Source organism: Musca domestica, unplaced genomic scaffold (genome assembly GCF_030504385.1).
Source record: "Musca domestica strain aabys unplaced genomic scaffold, Musca_domestica.polishedcontigs.V.1.1 6, whole genome shotgun sequence".
Lineage (NCBI taxonomy): Eukaryota > Metazoa > Arthropoda > Insecta > Diptera > Muscidae > Musca > Musca domestica.
The window spans coordinates 25,889,852-25,907,130 of NW_026712363.1; the positions used below are offsets into that span (position 1 = coordinate 25,889,852).

General features: G+C 36.1%; 1 protein-coding gene across 1 annotated transcript in view; it reads left to right on the forward strand.

Moving 5' to 3' along the window:
- LOC131805756 (ubiquitin carboxyl-terminal hydrolase 32-like) overlaps positions 1 to 17,279 on the forward strand; it is a 36,838-nt gene that overhangs the window by 13,259 nt on the left and 6,300 nt on the right. The window contains 5 exon segments of the mRNA XM_059129327.1: positions 9,137 to 9,813; positions 12,599 to 12,765; positions 12,837 to 13,060; positions 13,132 to 13,317; positions 14,663 to 15,514. Of these exon segments, the coding sequence (XP_058985310.1) occupies positions 9,137 to 9,813; positions 12,599 to 12,765; positions 12,837 to 13,060; positions 13,132 to 13,317; positions 14,663 to 15,514 (2,106 nt within the window).

The window sequence follows — 17,279 nt, forward strand, 5'->3', positions numbered from 1 at the left end:
GATGGAATATTTCGGTCCGCTCCTTCTGGTACCTCCAACACAAAGGGTCAAAATTGTGAGTATCCATGGAGCTCATAAAACGCGAAATTAACATCGGATTCCATTCAGACTTGACACATCTCGATATTTCCATCTACACAAGAGCTGTTTTAAAGATGGTAGAGATCGGAACATTTCATGTAGAACCACCCCCACAAAGGGTTAAGATTTCGAATAACAAAAACGATTATAAAATCCGAAATAAGCATGCGGTTCTCTTCAAATTACACACATCACAATATTTTTATTAACCCAAAGTCTGGTGTGAAGATGGAATATTTCGGTCCGCTCCTTCCGGTATCTCCCCCACAAAGGGTCAAAATTTTGAATATTCATGATGCTCATAAAACGCGAAATTAACATCGGATTCCATTCAGACTTGGCACATCTCGATATTTCCATCAACACAAGAGCTGTTTTAAAGATGGTAGAGATCGGAACATTTCATGTGGAACCACCCCCACAAAGGGTTACGATTTTGATCATCCGGTTCTCTTCAAATTACACACATCACAATATTTTTATTAACCCAAGGTCTGGTGTGAAGATGGAATATTTCGGTCCGCTCCTTCTGGTATCTCCCCCACAAAGGGTCAAAATTTTGAATATTTATGATGCTCATAAAACACGAAATTAATACCCGATTCCATTCAGACCTGGCACATCTCATTATTTCTTTCAACACAAGATATGTATAAAAGATGGTAGAGATCGGACCATTCCTTCTGGTGCCTTCTCCACATAGGGTTCCAGATTTTGAATAGCAAACCGCTCATAGATAGCGAGATAAGCAACCAACTCTCTTCATTTTTCACAAATCCAAAAGTTTTTGTTAACCCAAGATCTGTTGTGAAGATGATATATATCTGTGAACCCCTTCTGGTACCTCACCCACAAAGAGTCACAACTTCCAATACTTATATCTGTCATAACTTTCCTGATCGGTCTAAAAATTTCTCTCAACCAGAAACCTGAGATGAATATGGAATTTATGATTTCGCATAAAATTGGGTATAAATGTTCGATTTCCTTCCTTAGATGAAGTATGAAAATTGAATACTTCGGTCCGCGCAAATTTCCACATTTTCCAAAAATTTGCACATATCTCATATAAAGTATGGGAAATAGTCGATATAGTCCAAATCTGGCACATTGTAATATTTTTTTATCAATCTTAGGTCAGCCACGAATTGATCAATATTGTCCAGTTGCTACGGAACCTCCCTCATAAAGGGTCAAAAGTTTGAATAATCATAACTCAAGCCTGGGCGTATAAATCTGTTGGCCTCTGATACTATTTTACTTGTACTAAAGAGTATTGCTACAAAGACTATGGCAGTTTTTAAAGGACATTTTTTACCTTTGAAGGTATTAGAGACTTAAATGTCAAGGCTGGGGGTAAAAATCTTTCAGTAAAACCGACTGCTACTATTTTGCTTGTTCTAAAGAGTATTGCTACAAGGACTATCGCAGTGTTTAAAGGACATTTTTTACCTTTGAAGGTATTAGAGACTAAAATGTATTTTCAGAAAATTTTTTCAAAGTCATACAAACTATTTTCCAAGGACTCTTACCAGCAATAACAACAAACCCCAGCTATCCTGAATCGATTTTAAAATATATCTCTCTGTATAAAAAGTCCCCAAATATATTTGAACTGCCAATTTTCAAATTTTCCCCCAAATTCACATTGCATCCCCACCAATTGGCAAGAAATCTTTCAATACATATTCTTATTGTTAAGAATAAATACGCGCATTACATAGGCTTTGCTGCTGCCGTCGTTGTGTTGTCGTGTCGTAACAAATATATATATATATTTTTACAATTCTCAAACAATATTTGTTCAAGAAAAATAGAGCAAATTTGCCATTAAATGTTAGAGCATCAGTGCATCATATTATTAGCCCATAGGAATAAGGGTTTCAATGCAGCCATTAACTCTTTCATTTTCGTTTCACTGGAATTCACTTAGAAATGGTGAAGAACAAAAACAAAAAAAAAAGAAAAATGGACAAAACAAAAAGTGATACGTATTAAATACAAATGTTTACACTAGTAGCGAACCGTTCCTTTTTTTAGTATTTAGTTGTATGGTTTTGGATGTAAATATTTTTGGTTTTTTTAATTAATTTAGTTATCTTTTTTTGTAATGCAAACAATAGCGCAATGATGTACAATTGAAACTAATATTTTATTCTGCTTTCGGTCTTTGATTTTAAGAAGGTTTTCTGTTAAGGTCTTTCTAGACTATAATTTAAGGACTTTTAGATCTGTAAACGTGGACTTTCAAAGGAATGCTTTTTAGCATTTAAGGGATATTTCTGAAGGACGATGAGAGCTACATATCGTGACTTTTGTGGAATTTTTCTAAGAATATTTGTGTACCCTCCACCATAGTATGGAGGGTATATTAAGTTTGTCATTCCGTTTTTAGTAGTATATTTATATTCTTAATCAGCATAAAATTCTATGTCGACCATGTAGGTCCACTCCTTCGTATAGTCCCCATACAATGGTACCTTCCTATTTTCGGTATTTTGGTGATTATAGCGACATTATTCACCTGAAATGTTTCAAATTTTGTATTTGAAGTTCGTAATGGATACTACAGCATATGACAGAAAATTGTCTGTGCAGGTCCACGTCTTTCTGTAGCTCCCATACAATGGTACCTCCCTATATTCGGTATTTTCATGATTTTAGCGACATTATTTACCGGAATTGTTTCAAATTTCGTATTTGAAGTTCGCAATGGAGACTACAGCCTAAGACAGAAAATTGTCTGTTCAGTTTCACGTCTTTCTATAGCCCCATATAACGGCACCTCCCGATATTCTATATTTTGATGATTTTAGCGACATTATTCACCGGAAATGTTTCAAATTTGGTATTTGAAGTTCGTAATGGATACTACAGCCTAAGACAGAAAATTTTCTGTTCAGTTTCACGTCTTTCTATAGCCCCATACAACGTCACCTCCCGATATTCCATATTTTGATGATTTTAGCGACATTATTCACCGGAATTGTTTCAATTTTGGTATTTGAAGTTCGTAATGGATACTACAGCCTAAGACAGAAAATTTTCTGTTCAGTTTCACGTCTTTCTATAGCCCCATACAACGTCACCTCCCGATATTCCATATTTTGATGATTTTAGCGACATTATTCACCGGAAATGTTTCAAATTTGGTATTTGAAGTTCGTAATGGATACTACAGCCTAAGACAGAAAATTTTCTGTTCAGTTTCACGTCTTTCTATAGCCCCATACAACGTCACCTCCCGATATTCCATATTTTGATGATTTTAGCGACATTATTCACCGGAATTGTTTCAATTTTGGTATTTGAAGTTCGTAATGGATACTACAGCCTATGACAGAAAATTTCGTGAGCAGGTCCGTTTAAGTGATAATGCCCCCTTCCGAATGGTAGGGGGTATTAAAAGGACATTGTTTTTTGTTTTTGTCGAAGTTGATATTTTAACCATTTTGTGTTTGATATTTGACCACGAAAATAACAACGGCAAAACCATTTGGAAATATTGAAGTCATTTCCGACACTGGTCTAATAAGACCCTAGCGCTAAAAACCTCAATGTTGTGGCCAATTGGAACAACTCTAGTTTAGTAAAAACTTTTCGATTTTTTTCGACATTTTTCAGAGGTAGGTATTTTTACCCTGTCTTAGAAAATCTATTTTTTCTTGGGGGACGGGACCCCGAAAGTCCGGGTTCAGGACCCGGATTCACTTACCCGATATATACAAGTATCGTTTGAAAGCTTATTAAAATACCTATCCATGTGGTCACGTGACCACCGGAAGGCCGGCAACTTACAACAACTGTTAAATTTAGAAACCTTTAGTTCGCGTAGCCGATTGAACATACCCAGAAGAGAGTATCTCTGGACCCAGAAAAGGTACTAGCACAAATTATAGCATTTTGGAAAGGAAAGAGTGTCAGCCATAATTCGGCATCACTTTTGTTGTACCCCATAATAGACCCTTCTTCGACTTTTTGGGGGTTTTATAAAAAAAATCGGGTCTAAAAAATCTATAATGACCACTTGATGAATAGGTATTTTCATATGCGATACCTAAATAGTCTACATTGGGTAGGTGGATTCTAGCCACTTTTGACGATGTGCATAGAATCATATAATGAGTCGATTTATGCCGTATGTTCGTCCGTCTGTCTTTCCATGTATTTTTGTAAACAAATACAGGTGGCATTTATTTGAAATCTTGCACAAATCATTTGTTTGATCCAATGACGAACCCCATTGAAATTGGAGATAATCGGTCAAAATTTAGATATAGCTCCCATATATATCTTCGTCCGATTTGCCTTTTACTGTGCAGCAAACGTGCAATATCAGTCCAAATAGTATGGCATTTTACATATAAGAAAAAATAAGGCCTGAAAATAAGTATGCCAAATTTTATCGAAATCGGTTCAGATATAGCTATAGCTCCCATATATATCATTCATCCGATTTGTTGTTTTTGTCCTGCACAGACATAATATGCACTCGGTAGTAACGATATTCGGGGAAATATATCAAATACAGCTCAGAAATATCTTCGCTAAATTTCATCAAGGTCGGTTCAGATTTGGATGTAGCTCTCACATATATCTTTGTCCGATTTGCCTTTTAGTGTGCACAAAACGTGTAATATTAGCCCAAATGGGATAGAATTTGGCACTTACGACAAAATTGGGTCTAGAAACAAGTGTGTCGAATTTGGTGAAGATCGGTTCAGATATAGCTATAGCTCCCAAATATATTGTTCATCCGATTTGTTATTTTTGTCCTCCGCAGTCGTAATATGCACTCTGTAACAACGATATTTGGGGAAATATATGAAATACAGCTTAGAGAGACAATTGATTAGAGACTTGACTTGATTAGAGAGACAATTGATGGACGTGATAGTGGTGTTCTTGGTGCGCTGGATATTTCGAAAGCATTCGATTGTGTGGATCATTCAATGCTGATTGAGAAACTGTTCTCATTATATGCATTTGACAGTAATTCTTGTAAATTAATTGCTTCATATTTATCTGGACGTTCTCAATATGTTTCATATAATGGCGAGGCATCCAGCTTACGTAATATTTACAGCGGGGTACCTCAAGGTTCAATTTTAGGTCCGCTTCTTTTTGTTTTATATGTCAATGACATTAGTAGCATTCTAACTAATTGCGACTGTCATCCGTTTATGTATGCGGACGACATTCATTTATTTTTTAAAGGTCAATCAGACTTTCAACTAGAGAATACCATAAATACAACATTAGGTAATATTTCACGTTGGTTGAGAAATAATAATCTAGTAGTAAATGTTTCTAAGACAAAAGCAATGACATTTGGTTCACCTTGCCGACTGAATAGCGGTATTAATATACAGGTTAATGGTGTAGCGGTGGATTTTGTTGACCGCATAAATTGTTTAGGTGTTGTTCTTGATGCCAAGCTTGATTTTTCTTTGCATATTGATGCACTGTACCCCAAAGTTATAAATATGCTCCGAAAATTACACTCAACTGATTTCTATTTGCCCTTATTTGTAAAGAGAAATCTTGCTCATTCTATGTTATTTTCGGTAATTTCCTACTGTATTGAAGTGATTTCTGGTACAACACATGAGTATTTAATGAAATTAGAAAAACTTTTTAACATCATTGTAAGATATGTTTATAATTTGCGTCGTTTTGACCATATTTCTGCGCATGCAGTCCTCTTTTTAGGAGTGTCATTCTCTACTTTTGTTAAACAACGCGTGGTTTCATTTCTATATAAATGTATCTGTTTAAATCTTCCTGGTTTTCAGCGAGATCGGCTAGTGTTCTCTCGGTCTACTAGGAATACGCAAATAATTTTCCCTCATTTTTCTACGTCTCTATATGAAAGATCTTTCATAGTTCGTTCCGCACGAATCTGGAATCAGCTTCCAGCTGAGCTACGACAATTCTCGTTTTCCCGCGGTGTTTTTCGCCGCATGTTTGAAAACTTTGTAGAGGCAAATGGAGGTTAACAATTTGTTTTTTTAATGATATTGACGATACTGTATCGTTTGATTAAATATTGTTTTTTTTTATTACCAGCAATAGACTTAAATTTATTTTCATTGGCTGGGGAGCCTTTTTGTCCATATTTTACATATGATTTCTTAGGTTACTTTAAGATACACTATGTAATATTTTTAAGATGTTTTTTTTTTATTTTGGAGTACACTTTTGTAGTTTTGATAGTTGTGATACTTATTGGCCTAATGGCTTTTTCATTGCAACATATAAATAAATAAATGAAAATGAAAATGAAATTCCCTTCCCAAATTTTATCGAGATTGGTTCAGATTTGGATATAGCTCCCATATATATCTTCGTCCGAATTTCCTATTATTGTGCACCAAACGTGTAATATTAGCCCAAATGGGATGGAATTTGGCACTTACGACGAAATTGGGTCTAGAAACAAGTATGTCAAATTTGGTGCAAATCGGTCCATATATAGCTATAGCTCCCATATATATTATTCATCCGATTTGTTGAATTTGTCCTGCACAGACGTAATATGCACTCGGTAGCAACAATAATCGGGGAAATATATCAAATACAGCTCAGAAATATCTTCGCTAAATTTCATCGAGGTCGGTTCAGATTTGGATGTAGCTCTCACATATATCTTTGCCGATTTGCCTATTATTGTGCACCAAACGTGTAATATTAGCCCAAATGGGATGGAATTTTGTACTTACGACGAAATTGGGTCTAGAAACAAGTGTGTCGAATTTGGTGGAAATAGGTTCATATATAGCTATAGTTCTCATATATATCATTCATCCGATTTGTTGAATTTGTCCTGCACAGACGTAATATGCACTCTCGGTAGTAACGATATTCGGGGAAATATATAAAATACAGCTGAGAAATAACCTTTCCAAATTTTATTGAGATCGGTTCAGATTGGGATATAGCTCCAATACATGTATCTTCGTCCGAATTCCCTATTATTGTGCACCAAACGTTTATTATTAGCCCAAATGGGATGGAATTTAGCACTTACGACAAAATTGGGCCTAGAAAAAAGTGTGTCGAATTTGGTGAAAATAGGTTCATAAATAACTATAGTTCCCATATATATTGTTCATCAGATTTTTTTTATATGAAGCTTTACTAAATATGCAAATTTGATGCAAAGGGGTGTAGGGTATCATAAAGTCGGTCCCGCCCGACATTAGACTTTCTTTACTGGTTTTAAACTGTCGATGTCGCTTCTGTGCTTTACCATACTTACTTAATACCATTTTTGAATCGAAGCGATGGCGACTTGCACATAACGTCGACGACGACTATAGAAGTGACATCCGTAATTGGGCCGATTATGACCTTTGGTATTTGTGTCCTTGTTGTCCCATTGAAAAGGCTGAGCATTGGCATTACATCCAACTACGAGATGGCCTTTGCTTCCCAGCTCCAACTGCCGGGTCGGGTTGCTCATACGGCACGTAGAGGATATTGAAGATCAATACTCTGCCAGAGTGTGTCTGCTGCGTTCTCAATGCCGTAATATCTCCCTTTGAAAAGGCTGAGCATTGGCATAACATCCAACTACGCTTTCCAGCTCCACCTGGCGGGTCGGGTTGCTTATACGGCACGTAGAGGGCATTGAAGATCAATACTCTGCCAGAGTGTGTCTGCTTTCTAAACGCCGAAATATCTCCTCCCCTCAAATTACTTAGGAAGATTACGTTTAACTTTTTCTTTGCAACAATAAATGTCCTTAACTTATCTCCGTTAGAGGTGGCGTTTGTGATATAGCAATACAATGCCAGTTACTTTCCTTATCTTTGTGAAGAGTATGTGGTTTTTGATGAATGTTTTCTAAAGCGATCTGGAAAATTATCTTCCAGTGATCAAAGAAGGAACACCCAAAGTAGACCTTCCAGTCCGGTATAAGCGAATCATTCTCGTTAGCAAGGGTGAGATCAATGACTTCCTCCCTGTAATTATTTTGAAACGTCGTATTTTGAAAGAGATTCGGCCCTATTACCGTTGTCGTCGTCGACGTCGCAAAATGAAGTTGAGGCGACAATAACGGTATTAGGGCTGTTGTTTTAAGAGAATATCTGTGACGACATTGTGTTTTTAACCGACGTTGATATTAAAGATTATTGGTTTTTTGGTTGGATTCCAACATTTCTTAGGGAAGTGGATTTTTTTGTCAACTTTGCTGAAAATTGTACATCTTTGTGTAGAGATTATTATCATTTTTCAAATTAACTCTCCAAAACTATAAATGTGTAGTTCCGTTGAGTGTGCTGTAAATTAGCTATAATCACTGTAGAGCACTTTCGGTTTTTAAATTTTGAAATAATTTGGTTTTTTAGTTCCCTAATTTGTGGTGTAGCAATCGTAGCCGATTAATTTGTTTTTTTTTTTTTTTTTCTTTTAATTTTTATAAAATGTAGATCTTTAATTTAGTAAAAATTTGATTTGATTTTCGGGGTCTATGCCACCACAACATCCAATGCGAGGTAGCCATTACCACTCATTTGATGATGTGATTATAGGCCTGTACTTAGTTTTTGGGGTCAGTGTTCTGTAATGGCGATATGAAATGGGTAAATGAAAGCATTTTCCAAAAAAAAAAAACTCATTTGGAATGTTTTTTTTTTCTTTTCCCCCAACATTCGTAGCGTCATGCAGAAACAGGCTCCTCTTCCTTTTTTAATTGTGGTGTGGAGCAAGCGTGCTTTGTAAATATTCAAATAAATGCTTTTTCTTTTGAGCGTTTATCCAAACTAATTATTATTTAATTTTTTTTAATATCACCAATTTTAAACGCTTTTGTTATTGCACTTGGCTTAATAGGTGAAGAGTTGTTGTTATTTATTTTTCTTCATTGCCATAAACAGTTTAACAATTTATTGAGCTTCTTTTTCCTCTCTATTACCTATCCTAAACCCAAAGCACAATTGCTTTTCATACTCTTTTTAATTTTAGTCCTGTACAAACAAATGCTAATTTTTAAAAATAAAATACCTCTTTTTTTCAAATTTTCTAATAATATTATCTCTCTGTGCTACAGCACACCTCCAATGTAAGTCGTAGTCCCGAAAACACTTTCGTCAATGGAGGCAGTTTGCAAAAAAATATTTCCACCTCCAAGCTGTTGCATGGCACAACCACAGAACCAAACACTTGTTCCTCATCCTCCATTGCAACGGCTACACATTCCGGTGAAAATTCCATGGAAAGTTCGACCTGTGATCCGGCTGTTATAAATAATTCCAATAATTCCGAAACACCCAGTTCGGCAGCGCCAGTGATGTGTGAGGGTGGTTTGCGGCGTTTAAGTGAGTGCCCGTGTCGTTTGAATAATACCGCCGACGAGGCAAATGCCCAACGTTTAATGGAGTCGGAAATAAATCGTCAAAATTTCCTGAAACAGGAGTTGAATGATTCCTTTGGTGGCGGCGGCATGCCATTGAATGGCATGGATGGTGGTTTGTTTTCCCGAATGCCATCACAGCATTATAAAGTCGGCAAATATCTAATGGCCTTGCATCGTAAAATCACACGACAGGATAGCTATTTTTTGTCACATCATAAAACGCGACCCAGTATCTTTGGAGTGCCTTTGCTGATACCCAATCTGGAGGGTGGTACAAACAAGGATTTGTACTGTGCCGTGTGGCTACAGGTTAGTCGACTGCTGACACCACTGCCCGCCTCGACGGATCAAGCGAATCATGCAGCTGATTGGTGAGTGTGATGATGGGGAGAGACATCCCCTTTTTGGGTTGTTATTCGTCGTCGAAACATTTTATTTGGAATTCGTGGACTCTGTTTGTAATTTGTGATATTTCAATGCTAATTTGAAAAATTCATTTGAAATTCGTTTCATTCCATTTAAAGTTCGAGATATTTCGTTTGTCAATCGAATATTTTCATTTGAAATTCGAATTTTCCCATTTGAAATTCGGATTCAAAAAAAAAATAAAATCCATATTCAGTTACAATTTTTACATTTTTAATTCCAATTTTTTCATTTGTAATTCGAATTTGTTCATTTGTAATAGACATTTTTTCATATGTAATTCAAAACAGCAAATACAAAGCATTGGTAATTCGAGAATTCTGTTTATAATTCGTAACATTTCAATGGTAATTCGAGAAATTCATTTTCATTTAATTTTTAAATCGTATCATTTACAATTTTGATTTAAATTATTTAATTTAAAATTCGAATTATCCAATTTCCAAAAATTTTTAAAGAACATTTTGAATATGTAATTCGGAAAAACCTCGATTTTTTTCATTTTTAATTCGAATTTTTGTTCTTCGTAATTGAACATATTTTGTAATTGAATTTTTTTTTATTTGTAATTCGAATAATTTCACTCATAATTGCAATTTTTTCCATTTGTAATCAGAATACTTTTATTTATAACTGAAAAATGTTCATTTGTAATTCGAATAATTTCATTTGTAATTGAGTTTTTTATTTGTAATTCGTATAATTTCATTTGTAATTCGAATAATTTTATTTGTAATCGGAATTGATTCATTTCTAATTAATTAATAATTTAATTTGTAATTCTAACTCTTTATTTTGTAATTCAAATAATCTCATTTGTAATTGGAATTTTTTCATTTGTAATTCGAATAATTTCATTTGCAATTCGAATTTTTATAACCTCAGCCATATGGCTAGAGAGAGGTTATATATCATTTGATACGACCAAAACGTGTCTCATTTCGAAATGGTTTTAGACCCTAGGTCTCTTTGGACCAAATCTGGTTCAAGACATTTGGAGTCGATCTAGCGATGTCCGTTCGCACAATAACTCTCAAGGGGAGTATCCGATTTGATTCAAACTTGGTACATCGTAATATTAATGTAAAACTTAGATAGAGTTCGGAGATGGGCAATATCGGTCTACTCCTTCTGGTACCTCCCACACAAAATGTCAACATTTTTAAAGAAAATATTTTACTGCACAGAAAGAGAAAGGCTAATCCGATTTTGCTCTAACTTTGCAAATCCTAATATTTACATTAGTACTACAGCAGGTGCGAAAATGGACAATATCGGTCCACTCGAACCTCCCCCACAAAGGGTCAAAATTTTGAATAATAAGAACTGTTATAAAATGTGAGGTACGAGTCCGATTGCCTTCAAATTACACACATCACAATATTTATATTAACCTAAGGTCTGGTGTGAAGATGGGCAATATCGGTCTACTCCTTCTGGTACCTCCCCCACAAAATCTCAACATTTGCAAAGAAAATCAAATCTGATTTTGCTCAAACTTTGCAAATCCGAATATTTTTATCAGTGCTACAGCAGGCGCAAAAATGGACAATATCGGTCCACTCCATCCAGAACCTCCCCCACAAAGGGTCAAAATTCTGAATAAAAGAACTGTTATAAAATGTGATGTAAGTGTCCGATTGTCTTCAAATTACACACATCACAATATTTTTACTAACCCAAGGTCTAGGGTGAAGATGGGCAATATCGGTCCACTGCTTCTGGTACCTCCCCCACAAAGGTTCAAAATTTTAAGTATCCATGTAGCTCATTAAAGGCAAAATGAACATCCGATTATATTCAGACTTAGTACATCTCGATATTTCCATCAACACAAGATCTGCTATGAAGATGGTAGAGATCGGACAATTCCCTGTGGTACCTCCCCCACAAAGTCTTAAAGTTTTGAATAATAAAAAAGATCGTAAAATCCAAAAAAAGCATCCGGTTCTCCTCATGTGTGAAATAACACATCCAATTATTTCTACTAACACAAGATCTGATGTGAAGATGGGATATATCGGGCCACTCCTTCGGGTACCTCCCCCACAAAGGGTAAACATTTTGAATATTCATGAAGCTCATAAAACACGAATTTACCATCCGATTCCATTCAGACTTGGGACCTCTCAATATTTCTATCAACACAAGATCTGTTAAAAAATGGTAGAGGTCCAACATTTCCATCTGGTACCTCCTCCACAAAAGGGTCAAAGTTTTGAATAACAAAAACGATCATAAAATCCGAAATGAGCATTATTTCTGCTAATACAAGATCTGACGATGGGATGTATCGGTCCACTCCTTCTGGCACCTCCTCCACAAAGAGTCAAAATATTGAATATTCATGAGGCTCATAAAACACGAAATTAACATCCGATTCCATTCAGACTTGGAACCTCTCGATATTTCTATCAACACAAGATCTGCTATAAGATAGTAGAGATCGGACCATTTCTTCTTGTACCTCCCCCACATAGGGTTCAAGATTTTTAAAAACAAAAGGCTGAAAGAATGCTAAATCATTTGAATAATTTTTGCTAACACAAGATCTGTTTGAAAAAATTTCGAATTACAAATAAAAGATTTTGAGTTTCGTGTGGATTTTATGGGTTTTGAATTAAATGTTTCCAATTACTAATAGAATTTTCAAATTATAATTTTAAATGTTTGGATTTTAAAAAAGAAAAAGAAAAAGAAAAAATAACAACTCCCTTCTTTCCCCCTCAGTGATGACAGCTTGGGTTATGATTTCCCCTTTTCGCTGCGTGCCGTAAAAAGCGATGGTCTAACATGCGCCTTATGTCCCTGGTCAAATTTTTGCCGTGGCTGTGAAATACCCTGCAACAATGAATATGTATTCCAAAGTTCATTATTTAATAATAGTTTTGATACAAGTAAGTCATTCGAAATTCCCTTTTCTGGTTTCCACCATTCACCATCATTTTTTTTTTTTTTTTTTTTGCAGGTAACACTTCAACTCCAAAAATGATGCCAAAATCTGCAAATAATTCCATGGTTGTCGGTACTTTGGATAATCGCAAACCCTTAAATTCCACATCATCAGATCGTGATTCATTGCAATCGCAGCAATCGATGATTTTGAGTCGAAACTATGATAATAAATACATAATTGCCATCGATTGGGATCCAACGGCCCTGCATTTACGTTATCAATGTACACTGGAGAGGGTAAGTTGTGAACATTTCTTAATCCGTAATTGATCTGAAATGTTTGTTTCTTTTTATATATGTCCTCCCAGCTTTGGGTAGACCATGAATCTGTGGAGATATGTCGCAAAGAACAAATCGAACCGGTCGATCTGAATCATTGCCTGCGGGCCTTTACCTCGGAAGAAAAGCTCGAGGAATGGTATCACTGTAGCCATTGCAAAGGCAAAAAACCAGCCACTAAAAAGTTACAAATCTGGAAACTGCCACCAATTTTGGTAAGTAAGAGTGTTGGGGTCTATATTAAAATGATAATTCCGCAAACTGACACCATGGGTCTTAAAGGTTTAATATCTTCAAATCATAAGTCATAGTTTCATAACTTACAAGAAAGAAAGAAATGTGTGTTTAGTGCGAAATAAGTGGGAGTTGAATGAGAAAAATAACCTTATGTGGGGGCTATGATCGTTTCGGTTATTCAAAACCTTGAACCTTTGTGGGGGAGGTACGAGAAGAAATGTTCCGATCGCTACCATTTTTATAACAAATCTTGTGTTGATAGAAATATTGAGATGTGCCAAGTCTGAATGGAATCGAAAGTTAATTTCGCGTTTTATGAAGTACTCAAAATGTTGACCTTCTGTGGAGGAGATACCAAAGGAGTGGACCGATATTGTTCATCTTCACACCAGACCTTGGGTTGATACAAATATTGTGACGTGTGTAATTTGAAGAGAACCGGATGTTTATTTTGGATTTTATGATCGTTTCGGCTATTCAAAACTTTGACCCTTTGTGGAGGAGGTACCAGAAAGAATGCTCCGATCTCTACCATCTTTATAACATATCTTTTGTTAATGGAAATATTGAGCTGTACCAAGCCTGAATGGAATCGGATGTTAATTTCGCTTTTTATGAGCATCATGGTTATTCAAAAAGTTTGACCCTTTGTGGGGGAGGTACCAGAAGGAGTGGACCGATATATTTCATCTTCACACCTGACCTTGTGTTAATAAAAATATTGAGATGTGTGTTATTTAAAGACAATTGGGAGACCTACATCGCGTTTTATAAGAGTTATAATTATTCCAAATTCTGACCCTTTGTGGGGGAGGTACTGGATGGAGTTGACCAATATTGTCCATTTTCGCACTTGACCTAGCACTGATGCAAATATTAGGATTTGCGAAGCTTGAGCAAAATCGAACTTGCCTTTCTTCTTCTGTGCAGTAATTTATTTTCTTTGAAAATGATGAAATTTTGTGGGGGAGGTACCAGAAGGAGTGGACCGTCGACCGAACAAGTTCGGATCAAATCGGATACTCCCTACGAGAGTAATCTGCGCACCAGTCAGCCAGAGACACTGACAGACGGACGGACGGACATCGCTAGATTGACTCCAAATGTCCTGAAACGGATTTGGTCCAAAGAGACCTAGGGTCTAAAACCGTAATTTCGATGAGGTACGTTTTGGCCGTATCAAATGATATATACCCTCTCTAGCCAAAAGCGCTCCAACAGCCATATTGTTTTTTTTTTTTTTTTTTTTGAAAAGTTCGGCCCGGTCGAACTTACAGCTATTTCACTTGATTCTTCTTTATTCATTTTTTTCTCTCCTTTCAGATCATCCACTTGAAGCGTTTCAACTGTGTCAACAACAAATGGGTGAAATCACAAAAGGTGGTTCATTTTCCCTTGGATGATTTCGATCCGACACCCTATTTGGCGGCGGTGCCACAGGAGACAATTCTAAGGCACAAGGAACTACTCGAAATGAATGAAATTTCCAAAACCCTAAATGGTATTAATGAAAACAATGAAGCAATAACAACAAGTGATATTACAAAACTACAACAACAACAAAAGGAAGTGAATGAGGTGAAGGACGAAAATAATTTAAGTAAAGCAAAAAGCCAAAATGAGACCACCACCAAGAGCCCTCCCACAGGTATCCCAGCAAACATTGCCGCGCTAAATAATGGCAACAATGCTTCTGCTGCTGCAGCTGACACCAATAACAAACCCCTTAATGGTCTTACAAGAGAGGCTCAACTAGCGCTTAACGAAAAAGTCAATAATATATTAAATCTACAACAACAGCAGCCAGCAGCAGCAGCTGTAGCTGTAGCTGCGACCCCAAATAAAGAACAAATTCTCGATGCCTGTTGTAATATTATCGATAGCAAATGTTGCCAGGTTAATGGTGTGGCTGGTGTTGGTGCAACTAACGCAACGACGACTCTGGCTGATGACTATGACGAAGAGGAGGAGGAATCTTCGGATAAAATGCTAGACAATGCTGCCATATTGCGTAAGGCCGGCGATGATCGTACAATGACGCGACGAAAACGTCTAATTTCGACCAGCCTCACCAAAACGCCCATTGTTGATGGGGCCTTTGAAGATTTCCACCAGCATAAATTGAAAAAAGGCGACGATCCATTCGATCCGAAATATAAGCTGTATGCGGTTGTGGTGAGTTTTTTTTTTTTTTTTTTGGGAGAAGTAAAAAGTTTGGAATTTCCTTTGTCGGCTAGGCTAAAGAATAATTTTAAGGACTTATAGGGGTCTAGAAATACGAGAAGTTTTTGGATATAGTTTTTGAGGAACTTAAAGTCGATTGAACTAAAATGAATGAACTAAACCCCACGCAATTTTCGACTTTTTCAAAAAATTTGCACATATCTCATATGAAGTATAGGTAGTAGTCGATATAGTCAAAATCTGGCACGTTGTAATATTTATATCAGTCCTAGGCCAGATACGAAATGGTTAATATTGGCCAACTGCTTCGGAACCTTTCAACCACTAAACGTTAATTGTTTGAGAATATGTTTGGGGGGTCTTTCAACCACTAAACGTCTATTGTTTTGAGAATATTTTTTAGGTACCTTTAAACTTGGAGTTTTAAAGATTAAATTCTGACGGACATTTAGACCTCCAAACGTGGAGATTTTTCGAATAATATTAAGAGGCCTTTCGACCACTAAACATGTATAGTTTTGAGAAACGTCTGGATCCCTTAAGTTTGAGTTTTAAAGATTAAATTTTAATGGACCTTCTGAACACTAAACGTGGTACGTTTGGAAAATATTTTTGAGGTTCCTATGAACTTGGAGTTTTTATACCCTTTGTTTAAAACGGGCAAAAGGAAACGAGATAGGCCCATAGTTCCTTTTGATAATCTGCATAGAGTCACATGCTAAGTTGATTTATGCATGCCCGTCCGTCTGTCCGTCCATGTATTTTTGTAAACAAAGTACAGGTCGCATTTATTGCCCGATCCAGATGAACATTTGCTCAAGTCATTTGTTTGACCCAAGAACGCATCCTATTGAAATTTGAGATAATCGGTCAAAATTTAGATATAGCTCCCATATATATCTTCAACCGATTTCGGATTAATTGTGCACCAAATGGCCAATATCATTCCAAATTACCTAAATTTTGGCACATCCGACCGAATTCAGTCTAGAAGCAAGTAGATCAAATTCTTCCTATATATACAATGTTTCATCCGTTTAGGTCCTTCACATGTGTAATATGCACCCCACAACAATGACCTTTGGTACCAGATATCAGATACAGCTCAGAAATAAGTGCATACAATTTTGTCAAGATCGGTTCAGATTTGGATATATCTCTCATATATATCTTCGACCGATTTGCCTTTTATTGTGCACTAAACGTGCAATATCAGCCAAATTAGTATGGAATTTTGCATATACGACAAAGTTAAGCCTGGAAATAAGTACGCCAAATTTGATCAAAATCGGTTCAGATATAGCTATAGATCCCCATATATATTGTTCATCCGATTTGAAATTTTTGTACTCCGAAGCCGTAATATGCACTCAGCAACAACGATATTCGTGGAAACATATCAAATACATCAAAGAATTACCTTTCCTAAATTGTATCGAAATCGGTTCAGATTTGGATATAACTCCCATATATAACTTCATTTGTATTTTATTGTACCCCAAACGTGTAATATTATCCCAAATGGGATGGAGCATTGAAATTGAGCATTGAAACAAGTATGTCAAATTTGAAAAGAAAATCGGTCCAGATATGTATATTTTCATCCGATTTGTTATATTTTTTTATTTTTTATATGAAACTCTACTAAATATGTAAAGGGGTGAAGGGTATCATAAAGTCGGCCTCCCGACTTTCAGAGTTTCTTTTCTGGTTTAAATTAGATTTTTATGGACATTTAGATCTCTAAAAGTGAAAA